Source organism: Corvus cornix, chromosome 2 (genome assembly GCF_000738735.6).
Source record: "Corvus cornix cornix isolate S_Up_H32 chromosome 2, ASM73873v5, whole genome shotgun sequence".
Lineage (NCBI taxonomy): Eukaryota > Metazoa > Chordata > Aves > Passeriformes > Corvidae > Corvus > Corvus cornix.
Window position 1 is genome coordinate 142,635,406 of NC_046333.1, and position 23,927 is coordinate 142,659,332.

Genomic DNA, 23,927 nt, shown 5'->3' on the forward strand with positions numbered 1-23,927 from the left:
CTTAAGAACGCTGTTGACTTCATCAAAAGAAGCAAGAATCTGTGCATACAATTGTTAGTAATGATCTAGCCAATACATGTGCTACCACCATCACTGTTGTTCTATACTCACTGGCTCCGACACATCCGTATGCACCCAAAATAGAGAGTAGACTAGAAAGACTGCAGGGATCTGTATCAAGGGACTATGGATCTCTATCAATGGTGCTTTCAACAGTTAGAGAGGAGACGGTTCCCAAAGAGCCACAACGAAAAGCTGAACTGTTCTTTTCTGCACTCTGAATAAATACTTGTTAAAGTCTTTGTCTTCATACAGTAGAACTTACTCCTGGACTGACTTGTGCAGTCCCTCTGAATAGGAGATATTCTTTGGTTAAAGCTCAAGTAGAAAACTAACAAAGAAATCAAGTTTTGTCACAAAAGCTCACAAGCCCTAAGATAACAAACAAATCCCTTCTCATGCTACAACCTGTCACTATGATATATAAGAGAATGGTACATTTTTCAGGAATGGCATCCCAGAATCCAAATAATCCTCACTGTTGCACAGTCAGAGCAAGAGCATCTGATCTGACTCTTTATCAGATGTGGAAGATGATATCAAGATGACCAGGACCCAAGAGAAGAGAAAAACTGGGTTTTTTAAGGAAGACCAAGACACATAAAGAATTTTATCTATTCTTAAGCATGACTACTTGAAAGACAAATGGATTCAAGGACCTTGAAGCTGAAGACTGAGTATCCAACCTATCTAAATCAACTCAACGCTGGCAATGTCAGACTGAGAAAATGAGTTCCTGTGGAATATTTCTGCCAAGTTCTGAAAATTTGGAAATCCTCTCTTAGAGGAAGAGATTACAGAATTTGACTAGTTAGCATTAAACCTTTATAGGCAGGAAGCTCCCCAGCTATGAAGTTAAAGAGGCATGAGCCATGCTAGTTAAAAAGAAAGTCTGGTGAGGCTAGAGACTAAAGTGTCTTATTCTTGTTATGCCTCATACTTAGTTTCTTTTCAAGAATGGAATGACTACTATACAAGTGTTACCATGTGTGACTGCCCGCAAGAGGAGAACGAGGAAGTGACAGACTGAGAAAAGCACCCTTCTTTCACAGCACCCCCAGCACTGAAAAGGTTCTGGAGTTGGAGTAGTGACAGACTGAGGTTAACTGCTTTGAGAGGGCTCGGGGTGGGGGGGGGGGGGGGGGGGGGGAAGCCAGCATCTTCAAGCCTTTTCCTGCTGAAACTGCCAACAACTAAGCCAAATGCAACAATGGTTTTGCAATATGGATAAATGTCTTCCAGACTGTAATGAACAAATCTTGTAACACAGGCAACTAAGCAGCAGTGAGTAATACTAAATAACCATGATGTTCACAGGGCACACATACTTATGCATAACACACACACACCCCCCCCCCGTAACAGTGACAAAGTGCTACAAGACAAAAAAAGTTACCTTCACTAATTCGTTTTTGTCACCATCTTCGCGATGTTGGTAAATGCACTGGCTAAGGACAGCATATAGTTTTTCCATGCGAAATATACTGACGTTCTCAGTTACCACGGCAATAGAATGCAACACTTGCTGAAGAAAAAAAATGGAAACCGGAGTTCAGAATAGCACAAGATAAACCATAAACAGAAAAGGTAGGACATGGCACAGGTGTATGGCCAGCTTCCAGTGTGAAACTTTTTAATTGCTGCCACATAAGTGACTGCACACTCTTGTATGTGTCCGTCAAGTTCTAAGCCTATTACCAAGCAAATAAACGAAAAAACCCAAAACCCTAAACAAAAAAAACCAGCCCAAACAAAACCAAGCACCTACAGTTTGGAGGTTCACCCAGCTTATTGTCTGCAAGTGAGTTTCAAAGAGGCTCTGACACAAGCAGCAAGCTCCAGTGGAACCCATGTTAAGGAATGAAGTTTTCTAAAAGATGGATTTCATGACTGTAGCTCTGTCCTCACAGCTGAAACATCTGTAAGGCCTCTACTGTACCACTTCTCCAGTGGGCAGTACCTTCAGAGCACAGGCTGTTGGCACCCTGACTCTAGAGAAACCTATGTGGATCCTCTAAACAGGCAGACATGAACAACAGCTTCCTCACAAGGGGAAGTGGAGGAGCAGGCACCGATCTATTTCTGCTCCTTGGAGACCACTGACAGGACCTGAGGGAAGAGTATGAAGCTGTGTCAGGGAATTTAGGTTGGATACAGGGAAGCAGTTCTTCGCCCAGAAGGTGGTCAGGCAGCAGAACAGGCTCCCCAGGAAAGTGGCCACAGCACCAAGCTTGACAGAGCTCAAGAAACATTTAGACGATGCTCTCATGCACATGGCAGGATTGTTGGGGGGTGCCCTGTGCAGGGCCAGGAGTTGGACTCCATCCTTGGAGGTCCCTTCCAACTCAGGATATTCATCATTCTATGAACACAACCCCAAGAAATTTGCTTGCTTAGGAAGCCTGTCTTAAAAAGTTAATTTCTCTCTTCTCACTCAATTTCTTATCATGACAGGTAAACAGCAGCCCCCCTCTGGTTTGACCCACCTACAGGATCTCAACCAGGCAATTTCCTGAATTCTCCTCACTGCAACATCTCCTAAATAAGGCCAGGTCCTTCTACCCTCTCCAATTCATGCAAAGGAACTCCTTTTACCCCCCCCCTGCAGCTAGTCACATTTTTGACCCTTTCTCCAGCTGTATCCTAGGATAGCAACTTCTCCCCTACAGGGGACTGGAAAAACCTTGTAACACTGTACCTATATGAATGCAATATTCCATCACTGGATTTTGAAAGCATTTGAGAAGAGCAGTATTTTATTCAGGATAAAGGATAAAATACAAAGGATAAAATACTAAAGGATAAAATACAGAGACCTTTAAGTCAGCCTGTTAACTTAAAGTTCAAAATAATCTCAAATAAACTCTTCCAGTTCCTAATAAATGAAAACATGCAAACAGCAAACCAAAACAACCCCCCAGTCCATCATAAAGACTGCCAAGACACTAATAACCAACAGCACTAGCAGTTTGTCAGTGGGCTGTTTTAAAATCTAACAAGTACTTTTACATTAGGAGAGAATGGAATCTCCTAAAATCTAGTTCACCAAAAGCAAGACCAGCTGTGGAAACAACAGTCCTAGTCCATGACAGGTTGAATTATTTCACAAGCTATATATCTCTCTCCTAAATTGTCTGAATTGGCATTGGTTAACAACTGACTTAATTTACAACTCTGTATGTAGCAAGAAAATGTCCTACTTTGGTATCAACAAAATTAAAATTTAAACTTACTTTGAGCTCACAGTAATCCACAAACACTCTCTGTGTGCCAATTTTCATGGCTTTCCCACCACATCCCAGCTGCTTCTCTTCCACCTGAGAAGATCTCGCACGAGTCATACGGTGTACCCACAAATCTGGAATGACATTTCTTAAGTCAGGATTTCTCTTTCTCTGGAATACAGTATGAGTGAAGTAACCCATACTTGGAAAAGAGAACTTCTCTGCAACAACAGAGACAACTGTTATCATTTTTCAGTGATAAATGCTTAACACTTTCACCGCCTTTCTGGAAAAAATCACTGCTCCATAAAAACTAGAAACTTGGACACAAAAGAACAACACTAGACAAAAAAAGCAGGGTAAAACCAGGAAAAAAAAAAAAATCACATTGCCATTGCAGCATTGCACTGTAAAATTCCAAAGTAATTTAGGTTAGAAAACACATCTTACACTCTAACACTAGGACATAACTTTTCTATTCCACACATGACCCTGTATGCACACTGCTTGAAGTACAGCTTTTTAGCTTATGTTTCTTATTGCTGGAAAGATCTTCATGCAATAAAAGAAAGCCAATGATTATTTTTCAGTTAGGTACCATTTGAAAAACAAACTGCAGAATCAGAAACCCAGCAGCTGCAGAAATACATGAGTTTTGCTGGCATAACTTGAGGGGCAGCACCATTATACAAGAAACACTGTGCACTGATTTGAGAGACAGAGAACAGCAATCAAGAAGGCTAAAACCTGGTAAGTAGAGTATCCCTCCTTAAGAAGAAAAAGGGGGTAAATGACCTGTTTGATCTTTCACTTACCATTTGAACCTCCGTCTTCAGAAGTTCCAGCTTTTTGACAATCTGGCATCTCACTCTGCTCTCTAAGGTCTGAATGTTCTCTCTTTTTTCCAGGAGATTTACCCACAAGGAGAACTCTCTCTCTTTCATTTTCTGTCCCATTTTTCTGTCGTTCTTGAAGTACATTTTCATGTTCTTCAATAGGAGCATCCTGAGAGGCTGCAAATTCAGCGCAATCTGTGTTAGACTCTTCATTACTCTCTACTTCATTTTCATCTTCAGGAATTTTATTTTCTTTATTGAACTGAACATTCCTCTTCTTTGCTGCAATACTTGAAGACGCTCTATTCTTTCTCCGTTTTCTTTTTGACTTACCTACAAAGAGATACAAGCAAAAGTCATCCAAAACAAGAAGCATCCTCTTTTTACTTTACTGACAAGGAAAATGACCAAACGAACTCAAATACCACTGCCCATCTCCCTAGACACGCGTCTAGAGAAGAAGTTGCAATTTAATGGGGTCAGTTAGCTACTAGATTTAAAAAAATCCAGCTGCAGAATTTAATTCACAAAACTATCAGCTTCAAGAGGTTATGAACACAAAATTCTTACTTTAGATAGGAAGTATTACTGCAAAGTAAGATTATTAGGTGACTTAGTAAGTGATCTAAATATGTGAACAACAGAAATGCATTTGGAGATGAGCCCTCTAAATCTGTAAACTTCACAAGTTGTACACACCTTGGGAAGAGCTGAAGAGACACTTTTAAGGGAATATTTGTTGGAGAAAAACATCATCCATAGATATTTACACCTCAAGCTTTCTTACTCAGTTAACCTTGTTCAAAACAAACTTGGCATTTTGCCTCCCAGAAAACCCCACCATTCTTTGTATTCATGGATACCACACGTGGCCTATGGTTCAAGACAGTGGCAAAATTCCCAGACATGCCAGCAAGACCAGGACATGTCACACCATGTCGGGTGTTTTAAGTGAAAAAGACCCACGACCCTTTTTTTTTCCCCATGTCTTTTTCATGGTAAAACTGAAAAAATAGTGATCTTTCCTTTACATGTCTATAATTACTGCTCCCCTTTTTTCTAACCCTTTCCCCTTCAGTTGGAAATGACAGTAAGAGGTGGCATAGAGTTTAATGTTTGAGCACAGGGAAGGGGAAAACAGTGCTGCATATAACTGAAAACTAGGTAAGCATTCAGAAACTGCCATGTACAACTTTTCTGACTTTAAGAAGCAGCAATGTAGGAGCCATTAAATATCAGTTGGGCCACCAAGGGCAGTGTCTTACAATGTCAACCAGCCACTGTACTTGAACTTTACAACCACACTGAATGAATGAGCTCTGGATTTATCCCATGTTTTGCAGCATATTAAAAAATTTAATGCCCCTGGCATGAAGGACCAGGCATCACAGGAACCTCTAGGTCACAAGAACAAAGACTTTAGCACCTTCTCCAAGAAAGTCTGAGTAAAACACAACTTGCCCTTAGGACAGGGGGTACTGGCATCTACAGGCCCTGCTGGCATCTTCAGGTTTTCATTACACTTTGGGTCTGTTTTCGTACACCCAGGAACAGAGTCCTCCTTTGGCAATACACAGAAGTAAGAGGAAGCGCAGTCTGAACCTTGCAATAAAGAAGAGAGAGTGAAGAATTGTGTCTTGCATGGCTGGTAACAAATACTGAGACAAGTCTTTAAATCCTCAGTGTCAAAAAATGTACCTCTTTGCTTACGAGATTGTTTGATTTCTTGACAGCGTTGTTCAAAATCTTCATCCATTTCCTCCCTCACTATGGAATAGGCAGTATCTCTCAAAGCACAGGCTCTGTGCCTAAGGAGACGATCTGAAATTTCACAATCAGAATTGAGTACTTTCTACCAGCCAACGAGCTCCTTTATTTTGTTTACTTAGAATGTTTTTGCTCTTGTCATAGGTAGGTTCTGAAAGGTTCTCTCAGTCAATATTTTCAGCATGCCAACAGAAATGTTAATTATTAAAGCAAAAGCAGTAGTTTCCAGTCAACATGTCTATCACAATTTCATGCCCAAATAGTTTATTTGATGCTGCAACACTCACAACTTGGCCAGAAATACTCCCTGGGGATCTTTTAAGTTATCGAATCCCACATCTACTGTACACAGATGACATTTATCAACTTATGCATTTAAAATTTTTACAAATTAGGGATAAAACCACATCCTCACCTCCAGGATCTTTAACTGGGTTGTACTCTAAAGCATTGCTACAGATGAGATCAATATCTTGAAGAAAGTCTCTTGCAGTTGGGTACTGGTGCGTGTCAATCTTGGAGAGAACTGTGGAGAGGTCCATGGGTTGTTTAATAACAGCATTGTAATCAGGTACCTACAAAGGAAATATACGTGCTCAGAGATTCAACACAGCAGCTACCAAAAGTAATTATTTTCATAAAGCCAAATAAAGGACTTCTTAAAAATCCCAATATGACACATCCAAAGCTGCAGAAATTACCCAATTAAGTTTCTTGAAAACAGAAGAGCTATTTCAGCTGGCTTTGAAGAGACTAGAAGAGGAGAAAACAAAGAAGCAGGGAGATCAGAAGAATGTGTGGGGCACAGAAGGGAACTAGCACCCAGAGTGCTACTTCCCAGAGTTTCATTTCCTTGCAGAAAATAACAGCAAAGAAACCTTTCTCAGTAAAGTCACCTGAGATTCTCTTTGTTGTTTGCAGCAAGAAAAAGGCTGCAGGAGTTGCACCTTTGAAGCACCTGTCCTAGGCACCTAAAATGAGACAACTGGACCCAGAGGTGCCAATTTCTTTATTCAGATAATAGAAGGAGATTGATGACTAGTTTAAATGAGGACATCTATGTTTGTTTAGATTATTCACATCTAGAAACTAGAAGGAAAGGAAATAAGCCAGTGGAAATTTGGGGGAGCAGGACCTTACAGAAATGCAAAGCTGTCTCCAATCTCCAGCTGACTTGGAAGTATGTGCCCCAGCTTACATGTATTTAAGGAATTAAATGAGAAGCATATGGGAGGAGGAAAAAACCACACAGCCTTTATGGTTAATCTTATACCAAGGAAAGGCCCCTGAGAAGAGAATCTGAATATCTGACAAATTGCTGCTTCTACTCCTTCTTGCAGAAACTATTGACAGACAATTAAAGAGCTTTAGGCTTTATTAAAACAGCCCTAGAAGTACTGTTTATAATTACAGAAAAAAGGAGAGATCTCTGCTTTTTAGTGCTGTAATACACCTACATATGAAAGCCTTTTCATAAGCAAACTGTATTGGCATTTAATATAATTGGCACTTGGACTAGATGATCCCTGTTGGATGACCCTTCTAATGGACATAGTCTCAAGTTTTAAAGAGGTTTTAGGAGGAACACAGTGACTTCAGTGAACACTGAAATAATAGACATGTGACTGCCCCAAAGAGTCAAAAAAAGTAAAAGCAAAACAAAAATTCACTTCCTGTTTCCTGGAAATTCATTATACTATGATCCTAAAGACAAAGATAAACCTTCCTAGAAAGGACACACTAACACCGAGGAACATACACAGAGAAATTGTGAATACACACAGCTATAATGGTATAGCACATCAACACTAATTTACCTCCTCTGGGTCAACAGGCTTTGTGAATGCCCTGAAACGTCTGTCAATGACAAGTCTGTGAGTCACATCCCTTAAATAAATCCTCAGTTCACGCAATGTATCCTCTTCCTGCTCCTCCAGCTGTCTTATTTCTTCCTCTGTCAGCTGTCGGGGCTTAGGTGGTGGTGCTACAGGCAGAACTTCCAATGGCCGCCGAACTTAAATTAATGGGAAAATTTTAGTTAATTTAGTTAATTAATTCAAATACAAGCACATGAAAAATAATTGCTAGAAAATTACCCCCAAAGGAAACACTGTATTAGCTGTTAACTTACAGCTAACAAAGTTTCATATTTTGAATATCCTCACCTGAGTTGTTTTTTGATGCAGGAGGTTCAGCAGCTTGCTTCATAACTAAGTCCTCAAAAAAACTTCTTCTTTCAGCACAGGTAGGCCACTGGATTTTGAAAACTTCTTCATGATCCTTATTAAACAAAGCTTTTATCTAAAGCATGAGCAGAAAAGATATTTCAGATATAAGGCTACATACATGTTTTATATTATATTCCAAAACAGTGAGTACCTTTCTAAACTAAGCTGAATACTCACCTGGGTAAGACAAGCTATGCGAAGTCATCTTCTTGGCTTTAAAAGGCAAATTGAAACACCTGCTCTGAGGAATAATACCTTCTAGAGTTTAGGCTACATGAAAAAAACATGTGATAAACCACTGAGAAGGAGGTGACAGTCACCACCTCCAAGGCTAGCTGTTTTGTATCTACCTGCCTTTCTGTTCTTTAGCTCGAATCTTTATGGCAGCTATAGAGGGAACGGGCAAGGTTCAACATACAAATGTCAGCTTTTTGGTAAGTGGCTTTGAAAATTTTGGTTTTGATAATTTAAATGAGTCTAAAGTTGCATTTTCCAGGTTGCACTCTGTTTTTCCATCTCTGTTACCAAAGGGTATGGAAGTAATTTCATTCCTCATTTTAGAAAGCATTTATTAACAGCATAAAAACTTGCTACCAAGACAAAATAATCGGAACAGCATATTCACATTTTTAACACCTTCCTTTAACACCCTCTGATGTTGTTTCTGAAATCCCAGTGCAGCCTGAGGGGAGGGGGGGTAGTTGTACCACCACAAATGTCTAGAAAGCTCAGCATGTAGTCTTACTGAATTTTGTTACAGAATACAACTAAAAACTGATTTCCAAGTTACTTAAATGGAAGTTGGACCTTATCTTTCTAATTTGTCAAGTTTTCACCTAGATGTAAAAAGAAACTGAAATATTAATGAAATTATTTAAATTTGAAGTTACATTCCATCAGTAACAGTGTGACCACTGTACTTTTTCAGTAAAAACATCTTTCACTTTTCAGTAAAGCAATCTTTTTCCTATCCACATCTCAAGCACTGTATATTCTTCACTGAGCACACACCTCAACATCTTGCAGACACCAAAATGATCACCTGAAGCAAATTTGTACATCTGTCTAATAAGCATCAGTGTGTGAGAAGGGTGAAAGAGTTGGGTTGAAGTCAATCTTTTTACTCAGAAAACGCTTTAGACAAAAGCTTTCAGCATTGTTTTGTCTAAGCAAATTTTAAGAGACTGGGCTTGGGTGCCTAAATAATAACAGTATGAATTCTGTTGGCAGAGTATTCCGATGCTTCAAGGAGTTATACAGTAACAAGCAAAAAAGGAAGAGTAAAGTATTGATAAATACCTCTTCTGGGAGATCTCCATGTTTCACATCAGTTGTTGCAAGGAGCAGAACTGGAGCAAACGTTGGAATGTTCTGCAGTAGTGTTGTAAAAACAGCTTTCACTGTAGGTCCAACAGTCTCCCACCACAAAGGGATTTGTGGGACATAAATGATACTTGGTGCTGTTCTTTGAGCTTCTCGCATCAACTGGTAAAATGAAACTCAGGTAAGAAAACTACATCCTGTAGAACAGGATACTAAACTATGTATCAGTCAAACTATCTTATGAAATAGGAGTACATGAAGCTAAAACATCAAGACAAACCAATAAGTGAACTGCTCCTTAAACAGTAAGGTAAAATTTTCACTTTGAGTCAAACACAGACATGGCTAGACAGACAGAAACAGACTTGAATCTCTGCCTGATTTCAAAACTACTTAGGTGTAAGAGAACTCCTTAAGAGCCCTCAGCCAATCTGGTGGTGTGCCCAAAAAAACAAGACTAACCCTTCATCAAGATGTATTAGCCTAGAGAAATTGCCACACAACTGCAACTACACCAGTTTCAGTTCAGAGCAGGCACATACCTAATACAGACTGGAGCACAGACTCAACAAACGAAGACCTATGTGAGAAGCCTGCTTATAATTCATAATTTCAAGCACATTTTATAAGAGGTGACCATTCTTTTGTCTGCCTGAAGAGCTAAATCACAACTTCTTACTACCAAAGGATCCATCACACCAGATGATATGCTTTGGAAGAGCACAAGCCACTGTTTACAGATGGCACCTCAATCACAGAAGACAACATGCATCTACTGCCAGAGGGAAGTAACAAATTTCTCCATGTGCCCTCTCAGATTAACAATATTCAGAGAGTTCCTGTCAGAAGGTGGGAAGCGCACATGGTATATCCAGGCAGTGCCTACACGTGTAGTTACATGTCCACAGATGCAACCATCACATAACAAAAGGAAAACTGCTCCTCCTATGTGACAAATGAGCCATGCAATGTGTCTGTCCTGACTCCTACAGCTCTCAAATGCTGCTACTAAAGGTCAAAATATTTTAATACAGTGATGCCAAACAACAACATGTATTCCCGGCCTAAAACTAAAAAAGAAGAAACCAGCACTAATCTGCTTATATTTAATTTTCCTAATGATGGAAAGCACACCAGTGTAAAAATCTAAGTGTTACATGAATTTTAATTCCTTTACTGCATGTACTGCGGCACTACAAACTGTATATGTAAAAAAAGAAACCCTTTCCACCCAAGCCTTGACTGTCCTACAAATACAATAAAAAATAGGGCTTCAGAAAGTGCATGATGCTGTCAAGCTGATGCAGAGCCATCTACTGAGAGCACAGAGCCTTAAGAAGCAATGAAAACTTCCTGTATCCCGCAGAGACCAGCAGGATATTTTGCCACAGAGTGCTTTATTAGCAGCACCCCCCATCTTCCCAAGCTGCTAGCAACACCCTCACTGCTCCCTTTCAAATGGAAAACATGACTATGTTTAACATCCTTATACAGTATCATCCCATCTAGAAGAAAAGTGGATTTCCAGACAGAAGTAAACATAACAGCATATTCCAACCAGGCCTTCTCCACTAACAATGAATTTTGCTTATTTCACTAGTTTATATACAGTTTATATTCAGTTCATGAGTCCTACCAGATTAAAGAGAAAAAAGATACCTGTGCACATGTTTCTTCTGGGGATGTGGTACTAACAAATAAAGCAGGCAGGTCTAGTGTATAAACGGGAAACTTCTCCAGGGCATGGATTACTGCAGGTGCCAGATGAAAAGCCTGCCCACACCCTGGATCTTCAACTAATAAGAACCGTGGCCTGAAAGATGTTGGCTGGCAACGAGGATTTCTACAACAGTAAGAAGAAAACAAGTTTAAAAACAAGTGATTAATAGGCACCCAGATGTTGAAGTTTTTTCCTATATGCTTTCTTTTTGTAAATATGCTCCATTTCCCACCAAATAATAAGCTCATCTGTGATCAGGAAGACTACCAAAGCCTGTTTTCTCAAAAACTGGTACCATGTCTCCACTAAGAAATCCTACCAGTCAGTCCCCAGCATGTCTGCCATTCCTTTAGCTGGGTTAAGTAAGAGCTCTTAAATCCTTCAGGGAAACTGTCCAGCCAAATACACACACAACCGGTCAGTAACCTGATATGGGGCAGAACAACAACTCTTTCTTTAAGCACAAACCAATCTGGGTCTCTTCACTCCATGCACACAACCATTTTCAGTGTGTCTTGACTTCAAGTAACTGAGATCTCTACACCTGCTGAGTTCAGCTAAAATTTGGCCATAGTGCCTGGAGATGGTGGTAAGGAAGAAGAAAACCAACGTTTCCAGGAAAAAAAAATTAGAGTGGGCACTGAAACACATTAGCTGTATCTGAAGAAGCATACAATTGGACTGGTTAAATTACTTCTATGGTTTCATCTTTTGAATTGTCTATTCATTTCCTAATCATCTTGTTTTACAAGCATGAAACACACTTGAGAAGAGGTTTGTGGGTTTTTCTACCACAAGACTGTTGTACCTTTACTCGCTCAAGTCAAAGATCCTTGAGACCAAGCTCAGCAGGTCACATTTTCTGGACAGCATAGCAATAGAAAAGGAGAAGAATAACTGACACCCAACAGTGAAAACAATAATCTACTGCTTCAGCTCTTGGGTTTACACAACTTCCACAATAGAACATCAAAAGATTAACAAACTCTGTAGGTTAAACATACAAAATGCAGACTTTGTTTAAGTTTTTCTCACAGTGTTTTAACAAGCCATTTCTCAATTTTATTTCTGGTTTAACAATCTTGGAAGGCAGAAGGGCAAAAGATGGCTACACAAATCCTTAGGGTTTTTTTAAGATAAAAGGGCAGACAGCCACATTTCTTGGGTCTTGAATTGTTCAAGGAATACCATGGATTAAATCGACATGTTCTAATAATCTGTGGATCACTTTGACTTAGGCAAATAGGGCTGGGCATGTCAGGGCAGTGTGTTTGGTTAGAACATTAGTACCCAGCTAGATCTTCACGCTTCTTGCAAACATTAATCAACCCAACTCTTGCTGGGGGCTGCAATAAAATAAAAGGCATTTACATCTTCTGTAAAAAGTGAGTTTTCCCAAGTGTGAGATCCTGAAGAAAATACTGTAGTAAAAAACCCCAAACTTATCTGCAAACAGATCATTCCTTCATCCCTCACAACAGAACAGTTTACAGACCTGGCCATCTTAAAAACGTAAACATAAAGGGGACAAATGAGACCTGTTTAAAGTGAGGAATTCTGCCTTTTCACGATCAGGCATTTTATGAGTTGGCTTCTCTTCAAAGATTGATGGTGATTCCTCTTCACTGTCAATCACATCATTTCCTAAAACAGGATTTAAGGATGAGAGCTTTGTTGACTTTCTTGAATAGTCCAAATCTCACTCTTGCATTAACACACCTTTGAAATCAGTGCAGGAAACCATTCTCCTGTATTTTGTTTGAGGGCACACACTGAATGCTATTTTCTGAAGAGTTCATTTTACCACAGATCTAAGGAGATTGCAGTCTCTACAAAGCTGTCCTATGTCCCATGATTTGCATCAGGTTTCTCTGTTGACAAAAACTTGGGAGGTTTCTTTTCCTTAGAATAAAGTTGATTAGGAACAACATCTGTAGTTCCAGACATCTGAAAAACCTAATGAGGCCACTGCTTTTTGGAGCAGGTTCTCCCACCAGATGTGGGGAAATTAAGTGAATGCGATGGCCACAGACTTCCTTTTGTCCAGAACTAGTCAGTCAGAATATAAAGACCCACACAACTTCTAAATAAGGCTCCTCAAGATCACGAAAGGAGAAGATAATGGGAGCTGGACAACAGAGAGGGGGTGCAATTACCCACCTCCCAGCCCCAGTGCTTTCATTGCATTGAAGAGTCTCTGTTTTATCAATGCAAACAATCCCAGCTCTACTGGGAGCAATACTGGGAGAACAGCCTCCAGAGATTAGCATGGTAACTAACTATTCACAGGCCTCCATTAATCAAGAGAGAGTGTATCAATTTTTATTTGTTCTCACCAACTGACAAATTACACCTGATCAAGGCTGATACAGTCAGGACCATGAGCTCACTTATGCTATGGAAGCCAAGCCCTAACGTACAACTACTAAAACACTGCGTATAGCAAGTCATTTACGGCTCCCATCCAGCACTGTGCACATGCAGATTATAAACCTGAACTGTTATTATGGCTGAGAGGTTTGTGTGTGTTATTGCACATATTAGAAGCTTTTGCTTTGGCAGAATTTTAAACAACTAGATGTTATTGTTATACCTTGCTGTTGGTCCTTCTTCAGTGCAAGCTCTGCGTGGGGAAATACTCTCTGCAAGGCTTGTAAAATTCTTTCCAGAGTATTTTCTAACAGTGGTTTTAAAATAGGTGATAGCGCTCGTCCAGGTGAAGCCACAGCCCTCTGGGAAGCTGGAACAGTCTTCTGCATGGCCATGACAAAATCCTTTGCTGTTATTTTAATTGAAGCAATGTCCAACTGCAGTTTCTCACTCCTTTCATATATCTGAGGATAGCGGCGGCGCAAAGCGCAGAGAGCAGCTTCAGCACATAAGGCTTTAATATCAGCACCACAGTATCCTAATAAACAAAGCAAGAATCAAATGTTATGTCAGGCTCAGGCAACACTGAAGTCAAGGCCAAGATTTCTAAAGTGCAACAATGAAAGACTTTGCATGCAGCCAAAAAATAACAGAGTAAGGGACAATTTATAGAATTACTGCACTGCAGAGAAGTTTTGTTATGTGTCTCACAGCCTGATATCCTGCACTAAGAAAGCAGCCTCCTAGTCAAAACTTTACTCCTGGGAAAGACGGCTTAAACCCATTCAGTGTTCTGAGAAAAAAAAGAAAACTGAAAGCAGCATCTATCTTGATTTGCTCTCAAGACATGCCAGATGCCTCACTGCCTCACTCTACAGCGACGCACAAGAGCTCGAAAACTGCCTGGAACAAGTTCCAGTTCCCCGTGACTCAAGTTGTGTGCAGTAACCTACACTGTTTTCAAACTCACCAACACATTTCTCAGCCAGCTCTTCAAGAAACTTGTCCAATGGCTTCAGGGTCCAGTCTCGTGTGTGGATTTTGAAAATCTCTTTTCTCGCCTGAAAACAAAACACTTGCATTTTAGTTTGCCCTAAATTTTCTCTTAAAACCACCACTACATAAAACCCCCAAAACCCTCACACTAATACCAATACTTTTCTTATCTGCTAAACTCTGAAGTATTCTAAAGGTCATTTAACATGCTCTGTTTTTTCAAGCAGGAAATTTCCTAATTCTAAATTCATTATATTAAACTCTTACTGGGGACTGCAATAAAATAAAAGGCATTTACATCTTCCATAAAAAGTGAGTTTTTACAAGTGTGAGATCCTGAAGAAAATACTGTAGTAAAAACCCCCAAACTTATCTGCAAACAGATTTTTCGCAGAAAATTCTCTCAAATTCAGCAAAATTTCATAGTGACAGTCTCATTAGTTCATCATATTTGCTATTCTGCCAGCTCATGCAAGGAAAACAGTCCTAGCACTCCATTCCCTACTGCTAATGTTACTACCAAGCAGAACAATAATTATTACTCAGATTACTGTCACTCATCCAGAACATGTCAAATGTTGCCTATACCCATCTCTAATCTTAGCAGGACTTTTACTGAAGTATTTCATGGTATACAGACTAATTATGGCAGATTTCTAAAATTCTTCCACAGTGGGGTAGCGTGTATTAGACCTGTTTCATGGCACCTCCTCTCCTTGTCCTGGGAGCAGATAAAAACTGAAGAAAAATGTTTGTATTAAATGCACTCTTTAGTGCACTTACTAGCCTTCAATCCAGCACTTTACAAAAGGTGCTAAGAAAAAGAACTGCGTTCCAAGTTTTGCCCACTACCCCCACCCACAATATTTTTTTTATTGCCTATTGTCATTGAACAAGAAGCTTCCCTAGCCCTGCACCTGTGCAGGGACTTCAAATTTTTATCCCAGTCCCTATTACTAAGTACCAGAAAGAACATCAGTTCCTAACATACTTAATTGGTTCCAGCACCAGTCTGGATCAAAGTTTTTGTTACCAAAAAAGAATTCTTGTCTGCACATCATTTCTTTCAATTTCACAGTGCTATAGCAGTACTTCTTAACTAATTCATACAGTCATTTTTAAACATTTCGTTGAGTAGCAGCACTCCATTTTCTTTGCTGGTCACAGAGAAACCAAAACTAATTAGAGAACTAACTACCTATTAGTTAGATGAAGGCAATCAGCTTAATGATACATATTCAGTGCCAGGTCTGCCCTCCACAGTACAGCACAGTCTCTCCAGACAGCCCTCTTTTGTCCAAGCAGTACAGTACTGAGGAGACTGTCACTGCTCCACAATCCTGCTGTTTTGCAGGGGTTTCTTACAAAGATGGACTCTGCCACACTAAGCACTGAGGTTGAGTTGAAGTTCTGACCTCTTTGTTTGGCAAGCTGAAGAGGAATTCTCGATCAAAGCGTCCTGGTCTTCGTAAAGCAGGATCTATAGAATCCAGCCTGTTGGTGGCTCCAATTACCACAACCTCTCCTCTGCTGTCTAAGCCATCCATAAGTGCCAGAAGTGTGGATACAACAGAGCTAAGAGAAGAATACAGTTTTCACTCAGCAGTTTAGTTAATTTTCTTCAGTTCCACATAATCACTAATGCTCACTCAAAAAGGACAAGCTCTTTGTAGATGCTGAAAGACCTGGCAGAGAAATTTTCCTACATTTTAGAGCTGCTTGTGAGAGTCTCCTTTCTCAGGCAAGCCAGCTGTAAACAGCGTAGAGGGTTTTGTAAACCAAGAGTTTATCTCACAGGTGCAAACTTGTTATGCACAGTCTTGTTTTCCACACTGAAGAAAATCTTTTGAAATGGGCATCGTAGCATTCAGCCAATCACTCTGGGAGGTGTATGGTAAAGCACCCAATAATGTTATACCACTTTTGTGAACAATGCTATATAAATGAGTCTGTAATTAATTAAATAAACTACACAGAAGTCCAGGATAAATGGGATTTTCTCGCTGTCCCTGTGGACAACAGCAACACATTGACAAAATGCTGACAAGAAAAAGACCAATCATTTTAAGACATGACAAAATAGGTAAGGTATCACAGACCTTGTGCTGGTATCAAGTTTAGTGAATTGTTTTTAATTACTATTTAAAGATAACGTGAAATTAAGTAATACTGAATTACTAGTTTTCAGGATAAATGAATGTGTCACATCAAGTTAAATAGGTTGTGGTCTCTTTTTCACAAAGATCAAGCAGCTTCTAAGTTGACACAAAACATGCCCTACCTATGAACCTGGTCTTGTTTACTGGACCGTACAGGAGCAAGACCATCGATCTCATCAAAGAAAATAATTGAAGGTCGCATCTGGTAGGCCTACAGTGAAAATACAGGAATATTGACATCAGGAAAACAGCACTGTTTGGAGAAGAAATGCACAAACAACACTGTGATTGCAAAGTCCCTGGAAGTAGATTTTTCAGATGAGCATCAGGGATTCCTACTCATTGATCCACAGTAGTAAAGTGTCGTGAGTAACATTAGGCAGTAGCCTAGGTCAACCCACTGAGATAGGTGACAGGAAACAAATCACACCACTGGTTGTTACAGCTATTTGGCAACCACCAAGAACAGAGCCAGGACTTAACTGTACTACAAGTTCTGGAAGCAACCTTTGTTATCAATTTAAAAATAACCATGGTTGCAGCCTGCATTTTTTTCCCTCTGACCAAAAGTCAGCACTTCTTGAAAACTTTTTTGTGGCTGTTTGGATTTTTCTTTCCTGAAGCAAGGAGCTGCGGGTGCATGTTGCTTTGCAAGGTTCTCTTGACTGCTTCACTAATTTTTCCTACTGCATCTCAAAACTTCAAGCCCCTAAAAATGTTACTGAAAAAGGAAACACTGACAATCCCACTTCAATGGAAGGAGTTGACAAAACATGAAAGAGAGTTGTTCTTGACCACAGGAAGTTAGTTACAACTCAGACAGAATGTAATGTACATTTCAACTGTACCTGATCAAATAACAAACGAAGCTGTCGTTCAGATTCCCCGACCCATTTACTGAGGCAGTCAGCACCTTTTCTCATAAAAAAGGCTACTCTCCTGTCACCTTGGCTACATTCATTAGCAAGTGCACGAGCAACCAATGTCTTTCCAGTCCCTGGTGGGCCATAGAATAGACAGCCTCTGCAATTTAAAAAAAAAAAGAAAAAAAATTCACATAAGAAAAATACCAGAGAAGTACCTGTTACCACCCTCATCCCTAAAGCATACAACTGTTTTCTCCTAAACAAAGCTCTCTTCATTGTTTGTAATACTTTTAAAGTTACAGAAACCAAAGAATCTGAAGTCCTATTTCAATATACCATCACTGAGTGCTGATGACCAAGAATATATAAATCTAACAATTAAATCTCTAATAACTTCACTTCATAATACAGAACTCATTCAGCTGTGTAAAAAGTGGACAGATGCATTTTTTAGCCCAAGCACAACAAGCACTGCAAGGTTCTAGTTACAAGTCAAATCAATTGTAAAACTGCTACTGGAACTCTTGAAAAAAAGAGTTGGTGGAACAGACAATTGGACTTCCACAAAACGAACTGCAGTTGACTACCACTTACAAACTGATCAAGTCCACTTGCATGTGGAACTCAAAACCAGTCCACCTCCCCCTTTTGAAAGGCAAGACACTTTTAAAACAGTCTTACCACACTGTAAATCTTTGAACCCACATGTACGCTGGATTCTATCAGTTTTTTTAAAAATTACTTTTTCCTAGTGCTAAAAAAAACCCCAATCAATCAACACTTAAAATTCTGAAGCGTGGAAACAACAATAGCGCAGTTGAATATTTTCCTGAAAATAGGTGAAGTAGAATTTACAGTTTTCAGTGGCATCCCTTACCTTGGAGGTTGAATTTTGAACCTCTCAAAGACTTCTGGATAAAGCAATGGAAAAACCACCATCTCTTTTAAAGCTGAAATGTGGTCAGAAAGACCACCCACGCCATCAAATCGTACCTAAAGATGAAGACACCATAACGCATTTTAGATGTTAAAGCTGTAACCTTGATAGAGTTCTGTCTTGGGGTGACTTTGTGATGTGTATCCCATATCGCTGCCCTATGCCCAGAAATTAATTCTTGTGCCTTTAAACTTTATTTTTCCTGGACCTGGTGGGGGAGGGGTGGTTGTGCCTTCCCTCAGAGGATATATTTCTAAATTTGGCCAAACCGGAACAAATTCCATCAGAAATTAGATGCCAGCACAAAGGAAACACTCATGCCAATTTTCAAACTGCTTGAAACAAAACTGTAAGCCAAGGTAGTTGTAGACAGAGCATTACTGAAAGCTTTCAAAATTACTGAAAATGTTTCTCTGACACAATGAAGTAAAAATACTTACTGAACAATCTATTTGCACTGGATCAACATCAGCCAGACTCGCTCCAATTTTCATGCGGTCCTTGTGAACTCCCTTTAAATCACTTTTCCGAAAGTTGACAGGAAGAGACCTGATTTGAATTAAGGAGAAAAGGAAAGGTGCTTTCTAACTTACAGTGTGGATTTTTGATTTTCTAATAACAGCAAGTGAATGCAGATGACCTTACAAATGAGTATAAACTTCCTGAATTGTTAAATATTTGTTCCAGCTGTTTTATGTTTAGTGTCCATGAGTAAAGAAAGGAAAATGGTTACTCCAGATATTAAACTGAGTTAATTATTTTAACAGCTCTTAGCACTTACGAATATCCATGCCAGTCAACACAGCATATATAGGAATACAAGCTTAGAACAAGTTATTCCTTATGTGCAGACCATGGATTGACAGTGATTCGTATGAGGAAGAAAACTGCCCCTCCCAATCCCCAAACACACTGATATCTTTCAGATACTTTTAACTTCTATATTAGAAAAGTTACAGCCCAACAGGATACTTATTTCAGTTGGTATTAAGATTATAAAGGCTCCCTATCACTGCCAGTCCTTCCCAAAGCCTCTGGAACCTGTGTGCCAGGAGACTAGTCAGAAAGACATCAGGCTGAAAACATATTTGTTAGACTGTTACTAAACCAGTTTTTCTAGAGCATTTGTTAAGAAACCAAATCTCTGTCACTTCCTCTATTTATAACATTCTCTGTTATGGTGGTTTTCTTTCTGAATCAGCTACCGTAAAGCACAGGAGCAGCAGACTTTTATATTAAGAAGTTTTATCAAAGTGTTGCTACCCCCCCTTCTCACCTAGAAATCAAATTGCTTATTAAAATCAATTCTAAAAATCCAACTGTAGAGTCCAGTTACAGCTGTATAAACAGATACAATTGCCAGAATTTACAAACTGAACAAGATTAAGATGGTTACATCTTCCTGACTGTGAAGTGTTAAGTCCTCCCAAGTAAACTCTGTCCTCCCCTGTTCTCCAATTGCACTAACCTTCTTAAATTTCTGTTCTTCCTCTGCCTCTCAAAATCCTCTTCATCATCAGATGAGGAAGAGGAATCACTGCTGGGGACTGTGTGTCTCCGTCTGCAAACATTCAAACAAACAATTAAAACAATTAAAATAAACACTAAGTAATATCAAGATTTAAGTGAACACTATCTCAGTTTAGCTTGAGATCTAGTAAGTTTCCAGATAATTTTACTCCATGTGAATCTGATTTTAAAGTACATTATGTGATTTTCCTTGTGACCGCAAAACTTGATTTTTATTAGGAAGGTAAAATGTTTAACCAGTGTAAAAAGAAATATCTTAACCAAGTTACTTTTTGTCCACTCTTTCACACACAAATCAAGTTTCACTTAGCATTATGTATCCACTCTGTGAAACATCAACCTTTTAATTTCAAAATTTGGTTTCAAAACCACCTCCTTCCATAACTGCCTGCTTTCAAGGATGCTAAACAAAGTGCTCCTATCTAGCAAGGAATGGCATTCAACACTTGTAGGATCCTAAACCTATTTGTCATTGCTACTCCAATTTGTAATTTAGAATTTCATTTAGCATTTTTCTTGCTTTAAATATAGTTTCATACAGAAACTGATTCCAAAGAGAAACCCGAATCAGTATCTGAGTGATTAAAAAAAAATTTCATTAAAACTTCCATACAGGCTCTCTCTCTAAGTGAATTGTCTTTGGTTTTAAGAAAATAATTTGCATCCTTCAAGATACAACTGTCTGAGATTTTCAGAGGGAGAATTTGGCTTCAATTCCAGAACAAATTAATTCAGTTATACAGAGTTAGCTATAACCCTCATCACCACCACAAAAACTGCATTTTCAAATAAAATCTAATGGCCAGTAAAAAGGATGGGCTTCCCCCCAATATTTGCTTTCTTTATACTCTCAGACTACCACAGCAATAACCATACTGTTAATATCGAATTACAAGTCCAAAAACTCTTGAAAGCAGTATTCAGTCATGTGACTGACAGCACTACGGAGAAAGAACTATCACTAAACAAACTCAGACCTGTTAGTTCCCTTGCATGAATCTCTCTGTCTGACGGGCGAAGACCTGTCAGCAAAATACATCTTACGTTGTCTTGGTTCTGTTGAAAGCAGAAAAGGTTAATGTTACAAACAAGTTTAAGAGAAAGCAGGATACTAAAAGAGGCAGAGAATGGGATGTGTATCACCCATTTCTAAGTTCTGGGGAAGTTTCAAGGGTGGGGGGGAAAAGGTTTTTTTAAAAATCAGTGCACATTAAAAGCAAAAGCATACACACCTGATTTTTAAGAACTGAAAACCACAAGAGTAAGATCATTAGGTCTGTTTAATTACTGTTCTTTCAAGGATACATAGGTAGTATTTTTATTGAAAAACAACAGTAAGGATGCCAAAAGGCAAAGAAATAGAATGTGCACAGTATATATGCATTTAACAAAATGGCAGGTAAGATATTTAAATAGATGTTGAGTGGGTGTATATAGTTTCATTCTAAAAAAAGCCCTGTAACACTCCCACTTCCATGCAAGAAATTAGTTCTTATGAGAAGTTGTGCCTGTAACCTACTTTGCAATGGAGCTTGATAACGCTCAACAGTTTTCCTCTGCCGAAAGGAGTAACGCTTTCGAGTGTCTTCACCATCGTCTTCTTTGGCTTCACTTTCTTCTGAGGAACCCCCTGTGTATCAACATTATGTTCCACTGTTTAAGTACTGTTGCGAATAATATGAAATTTTAAATGCACTACACTTACTTGTAACCCCACTTGTCCACAACCTTTTCTGTTGTAAGCACTTTGGAAAAACGACAACCTCTTTTTTCCTCTGAAAACCTATTCTGAGCTCACTACAGTACAGCCCTAGAGTCTGTGACTGTGGCTTGTAATGTCAGTGGCAGCATAGATTCTTTTTATAGATGAAAAATACCCAGTAGTTCATCCCATCTCAATTATTTAAGACAAAGCTTTTGGCTAGAGCATAGTCAAGAAAATTCAAAACAGAATTATCCTACAACACTACCTTGATTATCAGCTATTTCTTCGTCAGTCCTTTCCATATCGAGGCTTTCCTTAAAGGAAAAAAAAGAAACATGAAAGACCAGTCACAAATAAGCAGAAAACCTGTGGGCATATTTGGTGCCTGTGGAGTATCATTACCAAGGCACTCCATATACACGGAAGATTTAATGATTGTACAGCAAGAGAGAACAGGAATATCATGCTAGAATCCAGGATTAGTAAGATTAATAACAAGGGTTTCCACTCTAAAACAGGAATGCAGATCCAAATAAAAAATCTATTGAAAGCAGGCTATGAAGCTGTTTAAAAACCAAATTGACTGCCATTCAAAAGGACAGTGGATTAACTTAATTTAATAAAGCAGAACTAAAACAGAGGAAATATGATGGCTGTCTATCATTTTAACATGAGTTCCTCTCGGGGCAGGGAAATAGTTTCCCTATGTGAAATACCCTATTTATACAAAAACAGCAAAATAAATTAGTATCTACTTCTTCTGTGTCGTGGAACTCCTCCAGGTCTCCCATCCTCCGCCGTCTACGCATCTTCTCCATGTCATCCATTTTTTGCAAGACTGCTTCTGCAGTACTAAGATACAAAGTTGACACAAAAAACCAAAAATATGCAAATACAAAAAAAAGCCCATTTAGAACAGCAGACAATGACCAAACCATTTTAATACAGTGGGCACAACACAAGAGTCATTGACACTCAGCCAAATTTTTCAACACTACTTAAAAATTAGGTCAAACGTTTACTTTTTTATGGAGAGAATTAAGAACAAATGTTTGAGGATTTGCAAACATGCATTGTTTTCAGGTTTATTTACCCCTCTTGCTGAACAGAGTAAAAAAAAACTCAACTACTTTAGTAGGAAAAGAGAATTCTGAAGATCATAGTAAGGTAACAAAGAAATTATGGCAGCTTTTCATAGTACTTAGGTTGCTCTGCATGATAGCATTGAGTCACTTCGTTCACATCCTTCTTCAGACAACACATTGCTTATTCTTCTCTACACTGCTATTAAAGTTTCATGTTGCTTTTTAGTGACTACTTATGCTAGACACAACACCTTACTGCTGTTACACTTTGCAAACCTTTCAGAAAACAAATTTCAGTCTGGGCTTCACAAGGCAATTAAGCCACAGGCAGAAACACTAGGATTGCTTCACTTTGCCAGTATCCAACTTTCCTTAGTATCTTAAGTTAAATCTAGTGAAAGTCACAACATAAACTGATTGTTTTGGTTCATAAGAAAACATTTAAACCTACCCAGCACATAGATACCAGACCAGGCTGCTCAAAGTCCCAATGTGACCTTGAACACTTCTGGGGACTGGGCATCCACAGCTACTCTGGTCAACATATTCCAGAGCCTCAGCACCCTCACAGTAAACAATTTCTTCCTAGCATCCAATCACTCAGATCTAGCACATATCTAGCAGCTCATAGGGAAGTCTCAGCCTGACCAGTGAATGCAAATAGCTCTTGCTGCTAGGAAAAACAATACCTTTTCCTGCTGTGAAAAGAAGGAGAAAGTCCCTAGCCATATTTTGCCATAGTACAAAGAGTTGCTAATAAGGCTCATTGTAGTAGCTTTGCAAGATGAGAAAAGCCTCCTTACTTTGTTATAAGTTTGTCAAACAAAACAGAGTCATTTGTAGTGGTGTAACGGCTTTGTCGAAGCCTGCAGCTGCGGCGAACCTCCAAATCCCCATTTTCTTCATGGGCTTGCTCAGCAGCTTTTGCATCAGCTCTGGTCTTCAGTGTTCTGGACACTAAAATGCAATAATACATAAAACTTCCTGTGATGGGAAATATGTCAGTCCCTTTAACTCACTCTTGCTCTAGCAAAATGTAAAACCTCCTGCCTTTAACTGATTTTTAAAATTTAAATACTGAATTGAAAGTTATTTTTGTGATCACAGCATTCAACTTGAAG

At 39.1% G+C, this 23,927-nt stretch overlaps 1 protein-coding gene across 5 annotated transcripts in view; it reads right to left on the reverse strand.

Moving 5' to 3' along the window:
* Window positions 1-23,927, reverse strand: part of ATAD2 (ATPase family AAA domain containing 2) — a 31,452-nt gene that overhangs the window by 969 nt on the left and 6,556 nt on the right. For 4 of the 5 annotated variants that reach the window (XM_039548533.1, XM_039548531.1, XM_019289237.3 and 1 more), the window contains 24 exons: window positions 23,610-23,763; window positions 22,477-22,573; window positions 21,987-22,035; window positions 21,536-21,646; window positions 20,994-21,072; window positions 19,955-20,047; window positions 18,927-19,035; window positions 18,427-18,542; window positions 17,532-17,706; window positions 16,806-16,894; window positions 15,940-16,099; window positions 14,499-14,589; window positions 13,752-14,066; window positions 12,697-12,802; window positions 11,098-11,281; window positions 9,415-9,600; window positions 8,053-8,188; window positions 7,705-7,901; window positions 6,303-6,462; window positions 5,819-5,941; window positions 5,582-5,722; window positions 4,100-4,453; window positions 3,294-3,418; window positions 1,457-1,585 (listed from right to left, as the gene is read on the reverse strand). In XM_039548533.1, coding sequence (XP_039404467.1) covers window positions 1,457-1,585; window positions 3,294-3,418; window positions 4,100-4,453; window positions 5,582-5,722; window positions 5,819-5,941; window positions 6,303-6,462; window positions 7,705-7,901; window positions 8,053-8,188; window positions 9,415-9,600; window positions 11,098-11,281; window positions 12,697-12,802; window positions 13,752-14,066; window positions 14,499-14,589; window positions 15,940-16,099; window positions 16,806-16,894; window positions 17,532-17,706; window positions 18,427-18,542; window positions 18,927-19,035; window positions 19,955-20,047; window positions 20,994-21,072; window positions 21,536-21,646; window positions 21,987-22,035; window positions 22,477-22,573; window positions 23,610-23,763 — 3,479 coding nt within the window. The remainder of the gene's footprint in view (window positions 1-1,456; window positions 1,586-3,293; window positions 3,419-4,099; window positions 4,454-5,581; window positions 5,723-5,818; window positions 5,942-6,302; window positions 6,463-7,704; window positions 7,902-8,052; window positions 8,189-9,414; window positions 9,601-11,097; window positions 11,282-12,696; window positions 12,803-13,751; window positions 14,067-14,498; window positions 14,590-15,939; window positions 16,100-16,805; window positions 16,895-17,531; window positions 17,707-18,426; window positions 18,543-18,926; window positions 19,036-19,954; window positions 20,048-20,993; window positions 21,073-21,535; window positions 21,647-21,986; window positions 22,036-22,476; window positions 22,574-23,609; window positions 23,764-23,927) is intronic. The other variant, XM_039548532.1, reaches the window with a different exon arrangement.